We start from the raw sequence: 17,339 nt of genomic DNA, 5'->3' as shown, positions 1-17,339 counted from the left end.
GAAGAAGTTCAAATTATATCAAAGATTATGATAAACTCACATTTCATTCAGCAGATCCCAACCTTTTTCTAGCTCCAACCCCTCTTACAGCCTGATGGATTCAGATAATTCCAAATTTCTGGATGGCACAGTAGGCACAGACTTGACTGTTCTGTGATAAAGTTCTGAACTGTGCTTCCAGAACTGAACCACACTCAGTGCAGCTGTTAACTGTATAATCACTGCTTTCATTACTGAAAAAAAAAAAAAAAATCCCCTATTTCACTACCAACTCTAGTCACAACAGCACGGGCAAGGTGGTGATTTCTCTTGTCTTATTCCATCTGGAATGCCTCTAAGGGTGCTGACTCATAACTGCCCCTGAACTGGGGCAGACACATCCGAGCTGAGCTGCTGCAGCTTCCAACACGAACTCCAGGATGGTGTCAGGCTGGAGCTCAGGAGGAGATGTGTGTGCAGCCACCTACGGCTGCAGACGCAATAATCTCAGGGAGCAAAGGAGGGCAGGCAGCTGGTGGAGGTGGCTGCTGCAGACATCCTTGCCCAGTTGGCCATTGTTTGAGAATTACAACCCCACAACCAAGCCAGAGAACTGTCTGTGGTTACAGCCTGTTGGATCTGAGGTAACAGGCTATGCAGCTACAGCCACCCTGAATAATTGAGCGTGGCCCCCAAAACGTGCTGGGACAAAATGTAAAACATGCATTGCTCTTCAGAACAATTCTATTTTTATCCATTTTCGTTCATTCTCTCGGCTTGTGTACTGCTTCCCACCACCACCAGCATCTCCATAGGTGTTTCTTTATATCTTTGCATCTCCCATTTCCACAGGGGCTTCCCTTTAAACCATCTCACACCGTATCAGCACAAACCATGGCGTGAAACTTCCAGAGCGCACGTAACATTCCAGGTTCAAAAAATCGCGTGCTTCCTAACTAACCTTCAGAGCTCACACTCCAAACGAGACCGATGTGGAAGGGCAGCAGTTCCTGACACAGGCTTCAGGATGGCAGCACACCCAGAAACAAAGCACCGCGTCAGCTGACACGGGCTCGTAGTAGATGCAATAAAATACATTAAACTGACCAGGCAGCGCTCACGGAGAAAACACCAAAAACCCAGCACCGCCACAAGGTCTGGGCAGAAAGACACCGCTCACCATTGCCTGGGCTGAGGTGCCTGAGATAACAAAAGCGTGCGCTTCCCAAGGACAGCCTGAGCAAGCAGGGGCGGAAAAGCACGGCCGGCAAGGCGAATGGGCAGAGCAGCAATGACCGCCCGTGCGAGGCACAACCAAACCCCGCCCGGGCGCCAGCACTGCCCGGCAGGACGCGGCCCGATGCGGCCGCGCTGCCCGGGGCCGGACCGGGGCCGCCCCGCCCCGGGCGGTGACAGCGTGCGGGGCCCGGCGGGGAGAGGCCCCGACCCCCCCCGGCCGCCCCGTCCCTCCGCCCGGCCACAGCCCGCGCACCCCGGGGGGAGNCCCCCCAGCGGACGGCAAGGCGCGTTAACCCGAGCCCCCCCCGCCCCGAGCGCGGCCCCTCACCTGCCTGTCAGCCCGCGGGGAGGGGACGGGCGGCGCTGGCCGCGCTCGGCTCCGCTCGGCTCCCGCCGCGTCTCCTCGCTCGCTTCGCCGCCTCCTCCGCCGCTCCCTCCCTCCCTCCCTCACTCCCGCGCCCCCGGCGCGAGACACGCGCAGGCCCCGCCTCCCCCCCGGCGCGCGCGCTCGCCGCGCGGGGCTTCCCTCGGCCCGCCCCGCCCCGCCCCCGGCGTGCGTCACCGCCCGCGCGCGCGTCCCTCCCGGGGAAGTTTGGCCGCTCTCCGGCGCCGTAGCGGCCGCTCCGGGCGGGAAGTGCGAAAAGGCCGCGGCGGGGCTCAGGTACGGCGGGCAGGGCTCGGCCCGGCGGGTCTGGGAACCGAGCACAGGGCAACGAACCGAGCACCGGGCACCGAACCCGGGCCTCCCCTACGGGCGGCAGCTGAGCGCCCCCCACTCCGGCGGGCCAGGGGCCTGCGCGAGGCCGGTGTTTCCTGAGGGAGCCTCGGGCAGACAGCAAGCCAGCCCAGCAGGAATCCTTCCCAGCTGCGTTTGCTGGCATTTCTGGCCGTGAGGAGCCAGCAGCAGCACCGGCTTCCTGAGCCCTTACTCCCAGCGGACACTGAATTGAGAGATCGTGGCAAATGGGTTAGGTCTGTCAGACTGCACAAGGAATGGCGCTTATGGACATGTAAACTATCGCTGTTTAAATTAGTATCTTCTTGCAATGAATACAGCTTATGTCATAATTATGTCCTGTTATTTCATCATATTACATATGACCTATATTTTATATATTCTTCTTATATTTTATATATTATATTTAACTATAATTTATATTATAATTCAGACCTCTGGCAGGCTGATATCCACTGAGGTCTCAATAACCTGAACTTCCCTTTCTGCTGTGGAAGCAGAGAGTCTGTTTTAAATTAATTTCTGTAGACTCATATAGTGCATGCTACAGTATCTAAGGCCTTCTGTCAAGCCTAAGGTATACCCCCAAAAAAGATATTTTATACTTATCTTGCTGGCTGAGAAGGCAGAAGGATGGAAATAGATACAGGCTTGCCCATGCCTCAAGTATCCTGCCAATTTCAAGTGTAAATGGTTTTCCATTTAGCAACAAGCAAGTGACAACCTGGAGCAAAACAGAGCCTAGGAGCTTTAGGTTTTTCATCCCAGCTTAATTAGTGTTTCATCTTAATAGGTGACCACAGATCACTGTGGGTTTGTGCTGCACAGTTTGTCAGAGCTCCCACAGAGCTGGTTTCCTTTCCAGGCTGGATGAATTTCTTGCCTGGTAATTGATTGGGGAAATCTGCAGGCTTTCTGCTCACAACTGGACAGGCTGCTTTTCCTTGCAAGTCCCAAGCCATTACTCCTGGGTTAAAAACCCTGCTGTCTTTGCCTTGCAAGGACTGAAGTGACTTGTACATCAATGATGTGGTGATAAATCAGTCTCACAGGCTTTTAGAGAGAAGTACCCACGTAAATAATTGATGATATTTGAGTAATATTCCTGCCTGGTCTCCAGAGCAAGATCTTTTTACTCTGCCTGCATGGATGTGAAACTCCTGGAAGAGCAGATGGTTCAGTTTTAGTTTTGTGACTGAGGTGTTACTGTTTCATACCTGGAGAAAAACCAGAATGACAGAGTTGTTGCTCTTTTCTTTCAGTTCTACCCCTTGGTCACTGTTTGTGGTTGTAAGGAATTTTTTTTTAATAATACCAAAAAGATTATTTGTGCAGGAGTACCAGTCAGTCCCTTTAATGAAACCATTTTTTATACAGGTAGTGAGTGAATGCAAAGGAATTAAGCAATGTGAGAAATTAAACAGGATTTATATTCTTGGAAAGCAAATGTATTTCAAATTTGGAACTGTTTGGAATGACCTGTCCCCTAGGATGCTGTTGGTGCATTTTTAACTAATGAAACTTTTTTGGACCCTTTGGAAGGCAAAAATTCCAATGGGCCAAAATTACATAGCAAAGGGGTAGCTGACACACACACCACTGCTGTTAAAGAAAATGTTTGGAGGCATGACCAGCAAAATTTGAAAGATATGCAGGCTAAAACACAGCTAAAATAAGCAGTTTGGGCTGGATTTGTAATTTTTGGGAAAGCAGGCCCCTAAACAGCTTCCAGCAGTCACACTGATGCTCAGTGAACCTGGGGCAGCTCTGTAAAGGCTGCCATGACAGGAAACAGCTCAGAGAGTAAGGAGGTGAATTTCTCATCCTGTGTCCCAAAAATGCAGGAATTGACCAGGTAAGCTTTGTTTCAGATGTTAGGTGTATCCAAATATTCTTAAATAGCAACACACCCCCACAAATGCACCGTTACTCTTCCAAAGTTGTATAAAAGGAAGGAAGAAAGTTTTCCCCTGTGTTCATTAAAATCTTAAAAAAGTGGAGCCAGAAGTAGTGTTTTCTGTTCAGGGCAGGGAGGATCAGGATCCTAGACATGCCAAGAGTAAACCTAGCAGTGCCTGCCAAACAAAAGAGTTCAGTTGTGCTTTTGGAGCCACAGAGATTCCAGTGGAATAAGTGGGACTGCATGGAGGTGCCCACCTGACACGTGCTGGAACTGAGCAGGAATTGTCACAGTGGTGCTTGTGTGCCTTGGAAGCAAATCTGTTTAGAGCACTGCAGGGGGCTCAAACGTGCTATCTGACACCTTTTTTCTCTTGTTACAGAAAGTGGCCTGGATGAGTGAGGGGCATGAAAAAGGCACTGTCAGCACCTGAGGCCAGCTGAGTGTGCAGCAGACACTCAGTCTCCTGAGCTGCCCCTGCATTTCCATGTTTAACTATCAGTGAGTACATTTTCCTCCTGTTGAAGTTAACAGGACATTACCTTGCTTTTCTCAAGTCATCAAGGTTGTTTACCTAGAGATATCAGAAATGAAAACTGGGAGTTCTATTGTGTGCAGCTTATCCAGGAGCAATTGCATCATCTCTTTTCCACCTCTCTTAAACTGTGGAGCAGCACAGGCCTGCCTTGATTAGGAACATCTGCCCCATTACACTTGAAAGAGGTACCTCAGCTCTGTGTCAAAGCAGCCTTGGCATAACAGGTAAATCAGCTTATAAAATAGTTTGGGGTTCTCAGAGGAAAGAAAACTCCACAGAAATATAAAACTGCAAAGTTTCTTGGATGTTTTCTTAGAGTAATACCTTAGGTTAAGTATGTGGCATTATCTTTAGTGCTTGCTAAATCCCATTTGCTGCCTGTGTAACTGTTTGCTCTTGCTGGGCTCAGTGGAATTGCATTTATTGAAAGAATGTGGAAGATTTTTACTCAGCCCCTCTGTGAAGGAAGCTTACCAGATAGAGGGCAAGGATGAATGAAATGGATTCCCACAGTCTGTGCTGAAGTCCTGTCTGAGCTTGTGGGATGCTGGGATTAATTCCTTGGAACAGCCATGTTCTAGCTGAGCATTGCCCAAGCTGTGGTGCCTGCACAATGCATGGTATACAAACTATTCTGAAGTGATGCAAAACTGCCTGCTTCCACCTCACAGGTGAGGAAAACTGGGAACTGGCACTCCTACCACAGGATTAGAGCACGGTTCAAAAACCTACTTTGTCAAGGCAGAGTGGAACTGGTAGGAAAAGACATGATTTAATAAATAAATTTGTAGGGGGGTAATGGGCAGTGGGATAGAAAGGTGTGTGAGGATGTTAGAAGATTAGAAGTTATGTCCACACAGTCACAGCAGGTGAAGGTGTTGCTGCTGTAGCCCCCCAGTGGAAGATACACTTGAACAGATTAAGTTCAGGATTATCAGTTCTGGAAGACTGGTTTATTTCCTGCACAGGAATTTGTGTTACACACACATTTTTCTCAGCAGTACTTAATTTCACCACCATGCAAATATACCTACTTGTAGAGTGCTGCTGAAAATTAGTATTTCATAGCCAATTTCCCAAAACAGAGATTGGTTTTCTCTGATTATGTACCCCAATGTGTTCAAATTTTGATAGACAAGATCAAAACAGGTAGTAGTAAAAGCTGTTATGTTTCTTTACCTGTTCTAGTGTGTCATGGCAATGTTTTGGAGCACAGTGCAGTACCTCTAGTCTTATGTGGACTCCTTCTCAGTGACAATAAAACTTCCTGAGAACACTACCAGCTAAACTCAAAAGAATTCCCTATAAATAATAAACAATTGTTCCATTGCCACAGATAGTAAATTATAATTCCTGGGTGCCTTTAAACTGATAAGCTGCTTGTATTATCCTGCATATTCAAAGACATATTTGAACTTTAATTTTTAGTCTTTCTGATTTAAAAATAGGGCATATTTTAACACTGATTAATGAGTCAGGCAGCCTCCTACCACAGCCCTGGCCTCAGAGGGTGTCTGAGGCTCTTGAGCACTTCAGTGAATAGCTTATTATCTACTTCAGCATTAATGTTTCATGTGGGTTAAAATATTGTGGGGGGAGGGGGAGGCAGTGAGGAAACCATATTCCAAGGAGGAATGGAAGCACCTTGCCTTCCCTGGCCCTGACACCAAGATAGATTTATAGCATAAAACATACAGAATTAACTTCTCTCTCTTCCCAGCTCCTACTCTAATAATATAAAGTATTATTTTTAAAGTTGTTATTTTATTATAAAACTTCCATACCTTCTCAGTGATGGCTCATGGGCAGCTCCTCACAACACTGACTCCTTCCTCCTCTCCTCACAGCCAACAAACTCCAGCTCTCCTCTTAACCAGCTAACCCACTCTTTTATAGCACTCATCCTTACTGGACATAGCTGTGGCCTATTAAGGGCAGGCCTGTTCCTCATCTTTGTAATTAGTACAGCTGCACCTCCTCAGGGGTGAGATTGCCTTCTGCACTATCTTTGTTCTCTTACATTTTGTCCCCCCACATTGTATCCAAGTTGTGTCACTCAGAAATGCTCAGACAATTGCTTTGAGACACGGGCCTTTGCTGTGCTGCTCTTCCCCAAATGCAAAACCCCCACACTGCTCTGATGGAGGGTTTGGTTCAAACAAGACTCACAGCTGAAGCTGCTCCTGCAGGTAAAGCCTGAAACTAAACTGGCATCTTGTGTCTCCTTCACTCAGACTGGATTCACACACAATTTGAAACCACTGACAACTAAATTTAGACTGATAATGGTGCACACCATATAAAAGCTTGAAGGACTTCAACTAAAACCAGTGTTAAGCAATTTTGCATCAAAATGCCACCCACCTACTTTGCATAAATTGGTCATAGTGTTTGTAGGCAAGTGACATTTCAGTCATTGTTTCTTCCCAAGGGCTCAGAGTGATTAAGATCTGATTGAGGCAGCTTGGGGGTGTGAGTGGAGGCAACAGTATTGTTCAAATTTCAGTTCCCTTGACCACACATACTATTTATGTCTCTCTAATTGTCTCCCTCCCCATGCAGTGAACTCTTTGCTGAGCAGAGGAAATAACCTGCTTAAATCACAAGTGTTTCTCCTGCTAATGTTGCTTTCCATTTGCTCTTTTCCAAAGCCAAGTGTGTTTGCAAATTGCTGCTAACTTCAGATGGAAAATGCATTCATGTGTATGAACACTGTACAATTACACAAGTTTGGGACCAGAGAGGAATAATTCTAGCCAACCAAAATTAAGGAGAATTTTAGCTACACTTGGCATAATTGCCAGTGCTCACATTTGCCAAGGAAACAACCGGTATCCTTTTTCAGAAAATTGTTTGCCAAGTCCTCAATGAACTTTGCATTTCTTGTTTAGAGACTGGAAAAACAACTTATTTTAAAAAGTGCCACACCTGGAATGCATTAACAAAGCAGAGTGCTAGCCAGGTGCTGACAGACTGGCAAATCATGCTACCTGATGAGGATTTTAGGCTTTCTCAAACTGTTTTGACATCTCCAGCTCTCTTGTGTGTCTGATATTTTCTTCTATTTGTATTGCCTACAAAAGTCTTGAGTGCTGGGCTATCAGTGTGTTCAGCATTAGTGCAAATACAATAAAAGATTATCTCTGTGGGTTATTTGGGTGTGCTGCTACAGCCCCTGGCACAGCTGGATCCACAATCTCCCCAGCCCACTGCTCCAGAGCAGGGGGGAGTGGCCATGCAGTGCTGGGAAGTGTTGGATACTGGCTTAGAAAAGGGTGCCATCTACTGAATTATTGGAACCACTTCTTACAGTTCTGACAGGCTCTGTGGCTCTCAGCTCTGCCTGCTTGGTTTATGTGGCACCATGTAGCACCAGGCAGAGTGGTTACAGTCAAAACAGCAATCTGAAATAAAATTGACAAGTCAGGGTATAGCTGAGTAAAGTTTTAGAAAGTTGTCCCTACTTTTTATCAAAGTATTAATGAATATTGAAAGTGGTCCAGGAAGACCGTGCTGAAGAATCTGAAAGAGGGAATTCTTTTTCCTTCCCTGGCATGGTACAGTGCCTTCACATTTACCTAAAAGGAAAAAACCCACATTTATAATTTTTTACCAGTGTGATATTTAGAATAAGCTTTTTGCCATGTCTTCCTATGGACTGTCAGTTCTGTCCTCTTCAGTCATTATACTTTCTCTCATCCCTAGGGATGCCTGAGAGCCAGGGGAAGGACAGTGAGAGCTACAGCAGCAGCAGCAGCAGCTCCAACACTGTTAACTCAGCGGCTTCCTTTGGACAGGTCAGTTCCTGTTGCCCCAGAGGGAAATGCAAGTGCCCACACTACTGGAAATCTGCACTGCATGTTTATTCCTTTTAAACATGGGTACAGTAGGGCTGGAATCATGCTGCACCCTACTGTACTTCACATTTTTTCTCTGCAATAGTCTTGGCATGCCTCGAGTTGTAATAAATTGGTCTGGATTCTTCTCAAAAGGTTTTCACATCTTGTACCTTAAAAGTGAGTCTCATTTTATTCTCTCTTATTCCCAGATGGCCTGAGTCATGCTTACACATATTCTCAGTACAGGTTCAGAGAAGCCAACTGCTTTCAGCTATTAAAAAATCATTTTGAAATGTTGTAAAATAATTTGAAAAATGAAAACTGTATCTGGACTGAGCAGAGCTTTTGGTGGTGAATTCTCTTCTCCATGATAGGCATTTCTACATACTTCTTGAATGTGGCACAAGCTTGAGTATTTTCCCTTTTTCCTTATACTTTTTTTGGTTACAGGCTTGCATTCTAGAGTCAGAAAAAGATGAAATTTTTACTGTTAAGTTTAAATAGAACTAAATACAAATTAGAGCAGTTGAGCAGTTTGGCAGGAGTTGGAATTTATATGGCACACACACACACACTCACACACACTAAAAGATTCTGTGTTCTGCTGAATTGTTTGGGCAGCCAGTACATGCATACACAATATTTATGATTTAAGTGGTGAAACCTCTGTTCTCTCCCACTTCAGGCCATAACAACACGAGCTTTTTAGTTCTCAAATCCTTAAACAAACACTTAGGCTTCGCTACATTTTATAAATTGGATTTCTACTAAGACAAACCTAAACTTACAAGGTTTGTCTCAGCAGAAATATTCCCATGATGCTGGTGTTCTCCAATGATACCAGTGATGTTGGAGTTATCCAAAGAAATTGGATAACTCAAGAAATTCCTATTCTGACTGCTTTCCTGAGCTGATGTCCTCCCTGCCCTGGTGACACGTGGCAGTGGAGTACGGTTAATCTTCAGTCCTTTTGGAGTCTTTAAATACAATGTTCTTGTTGGTCACAGAGATACTATGTTGGTTTTGAGCAGTAATATAGAAATTTATATGTCTGTTTGTGGTTAGGGTCATTAATGAAAAATAATTGCTGCATCTCAGTAATTAATGCCTGTATCTATAAAGAGTGAGTTGAAAAAAGAACAGCCAATGCACGTACCTACCCTGAGGTGTTTCCTCACCTGTTACACCCAATTTCCAAAACTGGCTCATGCACCTGTTGGAAGGCCTGGGATGCAGCAGTGCTGTTAGAGAAGGGGGAGGCTGAAGCAGGCAGGGTGAGATGTGTGTTGTGTTGTTTTTGCCCAGTATCAGTACACAGCCAGCGAGTATCGAGCTATTCAGCACGCTCTGCGGCAGAGGCTGGGCCCAGACTACATCAGCAGCCGGCAGGCAGGAGGAGGGCAAAAGGTAGGAACAAACATGATGTTTCAACTCAATTTTTCCCAGGAAAATTAGGGTTTAAGTTGTTACAATATTCCTTTTTTTTTTTTTTTAAGTTAATTTCCCTCTTTTAATATGCAGATATGAATGCAAAGCAAGCAGGGCATAAGTTCTGGCTTTTATTGAGCCAGAGATTTTCCTTTTACACTTAAAAAGACTCAATTTTTCAGTGCTTCTTCCTTTTCAAAGGAATATTTATCTACTTGTGCAACACTGAGGTGTTTTCCCTATTTTTTCCCAGACTTGGATTATATGAAACATTGTATAACAGTGACTCCATTTACCATCTTTAGTGTCCATTCTGCCTTCTGTTGATTAAGTGATATTTGTTGTTATATTAATCCCCACCACATTTGCTGGGAGAGAGTGCACCTGAAGCTGCACCATCAGCCTTTTATTCACATTAACTGAACCTTGAATTTAGCTGGGTTTCCTCAGTGTAAGATGGTATGTGTAATCCCTGGTAAAAATAAAGCGTGCAGAGATGCGTGCATAAGGCTACATATTTATAAATATATTTATTTGTATGTGCTCTTCTTTTCAGGTCTGTTACATTGAGGGTCACAAGGTCATCAGTCTGGCCAATGAAATGTTTGGCTTCAATGGCTGGGCTCACTCAGTCACTCAGCAGAATGTTGGTAAGGGTCTCTTGGGGGCAAAGAAGTCTTTGCTCCCTCTTCTTTCACTGTGAAGGAAAATTCTCTCAGATAAGGGCCAGGGTTTCCATCACAGAATCAGAGAACATGACTGGAAGGGAGCCACAGGGATCACTGAGTCCAGCTCCTGGCCCTGTGCAGGACACCCCAAGAGTCACACCATGTTGTCCAAACGCTCCTTGAGCCCTGGCAGGCTGTGCTGTGCCCACTGCCCTGGGGAGCTGTTCAGTGCCCAGCCATCCTCTGGGGGAAAAACCTCTTCCTGATACCCAACCTAAACCTGCCCTGCACAGCTTCAGGCCATTCCCTCGAGTCCTGTCACTGTCACCACAGAGGAGATCCGTGCCTGCCCCCCTCTTCCCCTCACAAGGAAGAGTAACTGCACCGAGGTCTCCCCTCAGTCTCCTCCAGGCTGAACAGACCATGTGCCCTCAGCTGCTACAACTTCATCACTTCAAAGCAGCTGGGCAGAGGCATGAGCAACTTCCAGGTGTCTTAACAGTTAGTAAAAATGAGAGAAATTGAATAATAATGGAGCTTCTGTTTTCATTTTAGAGCTGTCACAGTCATTATTCTGAGTGTGTTTATGATTATTCTTGAGCTATTCTAATCAAGTCTCTGATCTCTATGAGTACACTCAGTCAAGAGTAATTACAATTAAACTGTTTGACACTCAGCAGTCCTAAGCCAACTTTCATACTCACCTGTAATTTTTAGACTCTAACCAGTTGATATTCTCAGTTAATATTCCCCTAATCTTTAGGGACCCTTCTTTTTCTGCAGATTTCTCTTCTAGCTAATACCCAGTATTGAGGTTTTTACAACAGAAAACTTTTCAATTATAACATGTTCAGCTGATCTTAAAGCTTCAGCCTCTTCCATGCTGATGGCTGAAATAGTTCCTGCCAGAGGAGTGTTGTCCTTGTCTGCAGATCTGCTGTGCTTATGCTGAAGACTGGTTGTTGAAGTAGGTCAAAGCAGCAGCTTAAATTACCTTCTTCCTTCTCCCCCACCTTCAGAAATCTTTTCTTAACTCAGGCTGGTAAATTCTAGAAATAGAACAACTTACTTCATTGCTTTCCATCTATTCTGCACCACAGTTTTCTTTCCCCCTTTTCAGTCAAGAAAGGACTGACATCCTTCAAACTTCTACCTTTCTCAGATAATGCCACAACTAGTCATTCCTTAGAAATACAGCCTTTCTGTCCATGATAAAACCTTGTGCACATTATTTGCAAACTGCAGACTTCTACTAGATCATAAGAAAGAAATTACTTTCACAGACAACAGTTGCTTTTCCACTATTGATTTTATACATTAACACTTAAAATATCTCCTTCCAGACTTTGTTGACCTCAACAATGGCAGGTTCTACGTGGGTGTCTGTGCTTTTGTGAAAGTTCAGCTTAAGGTAAATGGGTTTTTTTGTTGGCTCTGACTGTAGCTGAGCAATTGCCTGAAGCTGTGAATGAAAGTCCTTGCATGGGTCAGAGCACAGTCCTCGGGTACTGCCCCGCATTGGGGAACCTGCTGGTGTCCTAAACACTGACCTTGCTGTGGAACAAACAGCCAAGAGCAAGTACCCAGGCTTGGGAAAGCACAGCACCTGCATGTATAAAATCCTCTTGTATTTGAAATTGTACTGCAGGATGGGTCATACCATGAAGATGTGGGCTATGGAGTCAGTGAAGGCCTGAAGTCTAAAGCCTTATCCTTAGAAAAGGCAAGAAAGGAGGCAGTAACAGATGGACTGAAGAGAGCACTCAAGTAAGTGAAGATCAGGACTTGCACATTTTCAGAAGTCCTGTGGGATGAAGGGTTTTCAGTCTCAGTGAGCCCTCTTGTTTCTCAGGTGCTTTGGCAATGCTCTTGGGAACTGCATCCTGGACAAGGACTACCTGCGAGCCGTGAACAAGCTTCCCCGGCAGGTGCAGTACAGGGGCTGCCAGAGCCCCACTGCCCCTGATCCTGCAGCCACAGAGCTGTCAGTGCTGCTAGCAGTGCAGCTCTTTCCTGAGGGCTCCTGAGACCAACAGTCTTCCCAGCAAACAGCTCACACGCACAAGGCAGGGTGTGCCTGAAGTGGCACCTCAGGAACCACCACGATCCTGCCTGCTCCTGCTGTGCACCAGCTGGGGGCAGGAGGCTTCTAGGCAGTGACCTGCCTTGTGGAAGGAGGGAAAATGAAGCCTTCTGCAATTGCTGATCCATGGGCTTTGATAGCAAAGCTGTCTTCAATCACACTAGGACTTGCCAAACTCTGCTAGAGGCCTAGAGCTGCAAGGCAGTCCTGTCAAACACTGTAGGAGCAGATCCCAAGTGACACCTCACACAGTAAAGATGGCCCAGGTCTCTGGTTTGCCAGGGTCATCGTCTATTACAGACACTGCCACAAACTTGTAAGGTGACAGAGCCAAAACATCCCATCTTTAATAAACAGGAATGGTGTACCTTCCTCAGAACTCAGTAAGGGTTGGCCTTGCCCTTTAGCACAAGCAGGAGAATGGACTGGTAAAACAAACTCACTCAGCAACAGCCTTGTGAGGCTGTGAGAAGCTGTAAAATCCTGTTCTCGTTTGCAGAGCAGTGTGGGGAGACCTTACCATCTGCCCTGCAGCACTGAACAATTAAAGCAACACAAAGTCACAGGAATTCAATGATTAACTGACTGAACTGGGTACTGAAAGAGCATTTCAGGTTTCTAACTTACTGTTCAGCTTCGAGCAAACAAAATAGATTTTTAACCAGTGCTTATTTCATTAAGTTGATGATAGAAATTTCTGAACCTTTTCTTTTTTCTCCTTGACCAGGTACCCCCTGAGTTAGACTTGGTCAAAGCTAAAATGCAGGACTATGAGCCTGAAATAGAGCAAGCAAGATACAGCAGCTATGTGGAAAGGCAGAGTGCAGCAGGGAGACAGCACTGTGAGGTGACACCTGGCTGTAAGCCTGGCCAGACAGAGGTTGCTGTGACAGCAGATCAGAAACAGCCCAATGCTCCCAGGTGAGACTGCTGTTACAAATAAATGTATTTTTTAACCTGTACTAGAAGTTACTGGGCCTTTTAAAACATGTAGGCAGCTCAATTCCAAAGTGCCATAAAGCACTAGTTCAGTGGATTTTCTTTACTGTTATTTCTTAATGACTTTTTTCTTCACAAAATGTAATTGCTGAGACCTGTTTAACCTTGTGTTTGTGGGTGGGAGAACAGAAGCACAGACTCCCTGGCCATGGAGCGTGATGCCACTTACCAGAGGAAGCTGCGCCAGAAGCGGCTGCAGCAGCAGTTCCGGGAGCAGATGGAGAAGAAGCAGCAGGTGCCAGGAGTTACTCCCAGCAGCAAACAGGGTGAGGAGTGGCATTCCAACCTGGCTGTTTCCCTGAGAGCTGCTGGCAGGCACAGGCTACCCACAGTACAGGAGCCTGGCCAGCTTCATGTGCTGTTGTGCTGTGCCATCAACACCCCTCTGAGGCCAAAGGCAGGAGCATTATCATATATTCCCCCTCTGTGTTCCAAAAGTGTCAGGAATGTCAGCTCTAAACCCGCATCATTAAATCTGCAACTTTCCAGCCACCCTAAAGCAGCTGCTGCCAGCACCATTAACCTGCTGCATCCAAGCTGAGGCACCTGGCTGTGGTGGCTGCAAGCAGACACTGCCCTTGGCTCCCAGGGAAGTCTGGGGCCTTGTGGTAGCAGGAACATGGTGATGGACAGGCTAAAAACCACATTGAAGTAGCACAGCTGTACATCAGGTACAGAATGTTACCACATTCAGCTTCCAAGGCTTAGCCAGCTAAGACAAAAGAGGGTACCTGGTGGTAGTGCTGGCTGTCATTTCAGACTTGTGCTCTGCTAAGAAGGAGTCAAAGGGTGTGTCTGTATTTCTGGTATTAATCTCTTCCTGTGTTGCCTCCTTGCAGCAAAATCCGATGCTCCTGCGAAGCACAGCACTCCAGCAGAAGTGCAACAGGAGCTGGCCATAGAAGAGGAGTTCTTTGCAGGTCAGCCAAAGAGTGATGAGTAATAAAGTGTTAAATCATTGGCATTTAAACCAGGTTAATTCAGAGTACAGTGCAAGGGTAAAAGCTCTGAAGAATTGGAATAACAGAAGTGTGTGATTCTGACCTTAATAACAATACAAACTTTGCCTGAGTGGCCGAGAGATGAAGTCCATCTCTATCGGGGGTTTCACTTAGGCTCTTCAGTAGAGTTGTACACCTGTTTGATAAATTCTTTTCCTGAGGTGATACTGCACAATACAGAACTTGGGGAGGGGGGATTTGGGGTGTGTCTGTTCTCAATATAACCATGGATATTTTGGTACACATTGTGGCGCCTGCACTTTGCTTAGGGACACAAGGGGCAGGACCCTGCTGCACACTGACATGAGAGATGCTTTACAGCTTAAATTTTATAGTGGTCACTGCTTGCAGGAAAAGAATATGCTGTAGTACACTACTGTGTCATGGATCCCCTTCTCATTCCTTCCAGATGATCCCGAACTTTGGGACATTTCCTTGGAGAGCACTGACCTGAAGGTAACAGGTGCCAAAATATCAGAGCCCTCCCCAGCTGCCCAGCAGGCTCCTGAGACCCCCCGTGGCCAGCAGCAGACGAGCACTCGCTGCAGGACACCCCACAGGGGGACCCAGCACAGAGCTGCTGCCAGGCTGGCACAGCTGCAGCCCCCTGCTGCAGCCCCCGGCACCAGCTGTGCCCACCAGCACACCCCAGGTACGTGCTGCCACGAGTGACTGAGCTCTGGCTTCACAGGGGCTCTTGGGAGATTGGGAAAATCCGGTGGGAGAAACATTCCTTTCTTTTGGACCTGGCTGCAGAAGCTGGGACAGCGCTCTTGGAAAACTGCTTTTTTCCATCCTACTGTCCTATCAAGAAGAGTTAGAATTGAGGAGCATACTTACAGGCAGAAAAAATGTCCATTTTTCACTTTCTCCCTGTGGCAGGGTGCAGCCCCCTCAGGAGAAGTCAGAGCTTGAAGAAAAGGAGACTGGAACCTACGTGAGGCACCCGGTGGGATCTGTGCCTCTCTCATGGATTACATCACAAGGCTGCAGCTGGCTTTCCAAATTGTGTCACATGGACTCTGCTGTACATTATAGTGAAGCAACAGAGAAGAAGTTCATGTACTCTCAGGTCATTATGTATTTCAGATGCCTTTTTCTAGAACCACGCCATTATTTGTGCTCCTGCAGCATGAGACTTGTGGCCATATTACAAGTGGATATTACCTGTAAATTGCCTTAAGCAGGAACAGAATGGATTGTTAAAAATGAGATGCAGTTCACAGCTTGTCTCTCCCTCGGTGCTGCATTCCAGCACAGCGATTTTCAGTACGAGGGGGTTGTGGCCAGGGGACAGGAGCTGTGGCTGCACACCCGGCCAGGGGTGGCACTGGCGGTGTCTGAGGTGCAGCCCTGCCCTTTGCCCCGCGGCTGCACGGCCGGGGCCGAGCCCCTCGCTCCTGTTCCCGTTCCCGTTCCCTTCCCTGCAGTCCGGGCAGCACCTCCGGCTGTGCCTGTGCCTCAGGGCATCCCGCTGCCAGCCTGCACAGGCAGCCCCGTGCCTGCTCCGATCCTTGGGAGCACGAATGGGAGCTGCACTGCTGTTTTTAAATAAGCTTTCAACCCCTTTCAATACAGAAATAAACATAAATTTAAAAAGCAAACCCCGCTGGGAGCTGTTCGTGCCCCTCTGCCCTGCCAGCCCTTCCACCTCGTGCCCCACTGAACGGCCTCGAAGGAGGCACCGTGTCCTAAAGAGAAAGGGGCAGCGCTGCACTGCGCAGCCAGACAGGAACTTCACAGGGGTCCAGAGGTTACAGCAAAGCCAAAAGCCGCTTGGGCCGTCCAATTAGCGGGCCAAATGAAGAATCTGTAAGCAATATTGGAAGAATACTCCCTTACCCATTTCGAGCAGCTCCGTGCAGGAAAGGGAGGAGTTCTGCCGGGCTGGCCACTGCTCCAGGCACCACCACGGCAGGGCTCAGCCCCGCGCTGCTCCCGGGGCAGGAGAGCTGTCACAGTCCCAAGGGGTCCGTGGGGGGAGCCTGGCACTGCAGTGCTGGAGGCAAGGAGAATGATGCCACATGACTGGAAGTTAGAGCTGAACCAGGAAAATCTACACAAACTCTGGGATTAGTCCAACCCTGAAATCAATATCAGGTTTCAAACAGGACCTACTCCCATGGTTTGCCTCACTGCTCTAACTGTAAAGACATTTGGAATATTCAGAATTTATTCCTCTTCCTCCTACTCAGCCTTCATCACTTAATCAGTCCTTTTCCCTTAAAAGATCCTTTTCTATACTCTTACCTCTGAACAGGACAGAGGACAGGAATTGACTTCAGTGAGGAAAGACAGGACGAGCTGTAATTAACAGTTATAGATTACATCTAGAAAACATTTCCACATTTCACCGTACTTGTTTCTGGCCAGCTCAGTGCTGCCTTCAGAACAGTTCAGGGAAGAAGCACATTCCACATGTTTGAGTCATGCCTCGCTGTTGAAACCATATACCTGCTAGGAAGGGAGCACGCAGACCTTCAAATCACTGAATTCAGAGCTGTTCCAAACTTTTGCAATGAAAAAAATTCAAAAGTCTGTGACAAAAATGTAACGGCCTCAGCTTCCTTGGCTCTGGAAACAGTGCTAATATAGCTGTGCCTCCTCTGCCAGTCACTGCAATGAGTCTCCCGGGATTGGTCCCTTTGAAAAGGGCAGGAAAACTTATACTGGGAGCTTTTTTTGCCCTTCGAGGCTTGCGCAGCATGACTCATAACAGAAGCTGTTCTTAAAATGGAAAGAAATGCAGCAGCAATTAGTGTTTAGAAATACCAAATTTCTTCTTGTGAGAAATGACACTCGCTTTTAAAATTTCAAAGATTTATTGAAACTCAACAAAAATACAACAAAGGACTGAATAAGGAAAAATTACAATGCAGGGAGTCTCAGTGACCAGCAGCCACGTGCTCTCCTGCAAAATGGCTGCTCT

General features: G+C 46.7%; 3 protein-coding genes and 1 long non-coding RNA gene across 13 annotated transcripts in view; 2 read left to right on the top strand and 2 right to left on the bottom strand.

Annotated features, from left to right (window-relative positions):
- Nucleotides 1-1,667, bottom strand: part of ERC1 (ELKS/RAB6-interacting/CAST family member 1) — a 277,845-nt gene extending 276,178 nt beyond the window's left edge. For all 7 annotated transcript variants that reach the window (XM_041484357.1, XM_041484358.1, XM_041484360.1 and 4 more), the window contains exon 1: nucleotides 1,547-1,667. The gene's annotated coding sequence lies outside the window, so the exon portion shown is untranslated. The remainder of the gene's footprint in view (nucleotides 1-1,546) is intronic.
- LOC121362669 (proline-rich proteoglycan 2-like) lies at nucleotides 1,256-2,035 on the top strand. Its single transcript, XM_041484346.1, has one exon. It carries the CDS (start codon nucleotides 1,256-1,258, stop codon nucleotides 2,033-2,035), a length of 780 nt encoding a protein of 259 aa, XP_041340280.1.
- Nucleotides 2,036-8,090: 6,055 nt separating this feature from the next.
- Nucleotides 8,091-15,351, top strand: RAD52 (RAD52 homolog, DNA repair protein). The gene is made up of 11 exons (XM_041484516.1): nucleotides 8,091-8,189; nucleotides 9,537-9,638; nucleotides 10,216-10,309; nucleotides 11,671-11,738; nucleotides 11,976-12,094; nucleotides 12,180-12,255; nucleotides 13,138-13,331; nucleotides 13,539-13,675; nucleotides 14,249-14,329; nucleotides 14,820-15,062; nucleotides 15,293-15,351. Exons 1-11 carry the CDS (start codon nucleotides 8,100-8,102, stop codon nucleotides 15,349-15,351), a joined length of 1,263 nt encoding a protein of 420 aa, XP_041340450.1. The 5' UTR covers nucleotides 8,091-8,099.
- On the bottom strand, nucleotides 10,171-16,969 carry LOC121362742. Of its 4 annotated transcripts, none has more exons than XR_005956564.1 (5): nucleotides 16,865-16,969; nucleotides 16,253-16,409; nucleotides 15,251-15,435; nucleotides 14,141-14,321; nucleotides 10,171-10,356 (listed from the first exon to the last, which is right to left on the bottom strand). It is a non-coding gene; the product is annotated as an uncharacterized LOC121362742 (long non-coding RNA). The 4 variants fall into 4 exon arrangements; XR_005956565.1 differs by lacking the exon at nucleotides 16,865-16,969 and adding an exon at nucleotides 16,661-16,700; XR_005956566.1 differs by lacking the exon at nucleotides 16,865-16,969 and having other exon boundaries at nucleotides 10,171-10,460; nucleotides 16,253-16,563.
- Between the last annotated feature and the right edge of the window lie 370 nt (nucleotides 16,970-17,339).

The sequence above is a fragment of the Pyrgilauda ruficollis genome, unplaced genomic scaffold, assembly GCF_017590135.1.
Source record: "Pyrgilauda ruficollis isolate IOZ18807 unplaced genomic scaffold, ASM1759013v1 scaffold66, whole genome shotgun sequence".
In the NCBI taxonomy this organism is placed as follows: domain Eukaryota; kingdom Metazoa; phylum Chordata; class Aves; order Passeriformes; family Passeridae; genus Pyrgilauda; species Pyrgilauda ruficollis.
Note: the sequence above shows the minus strand (reverse complement) of the source record. Positions and strands in the feature narration are given on the sequence as shown.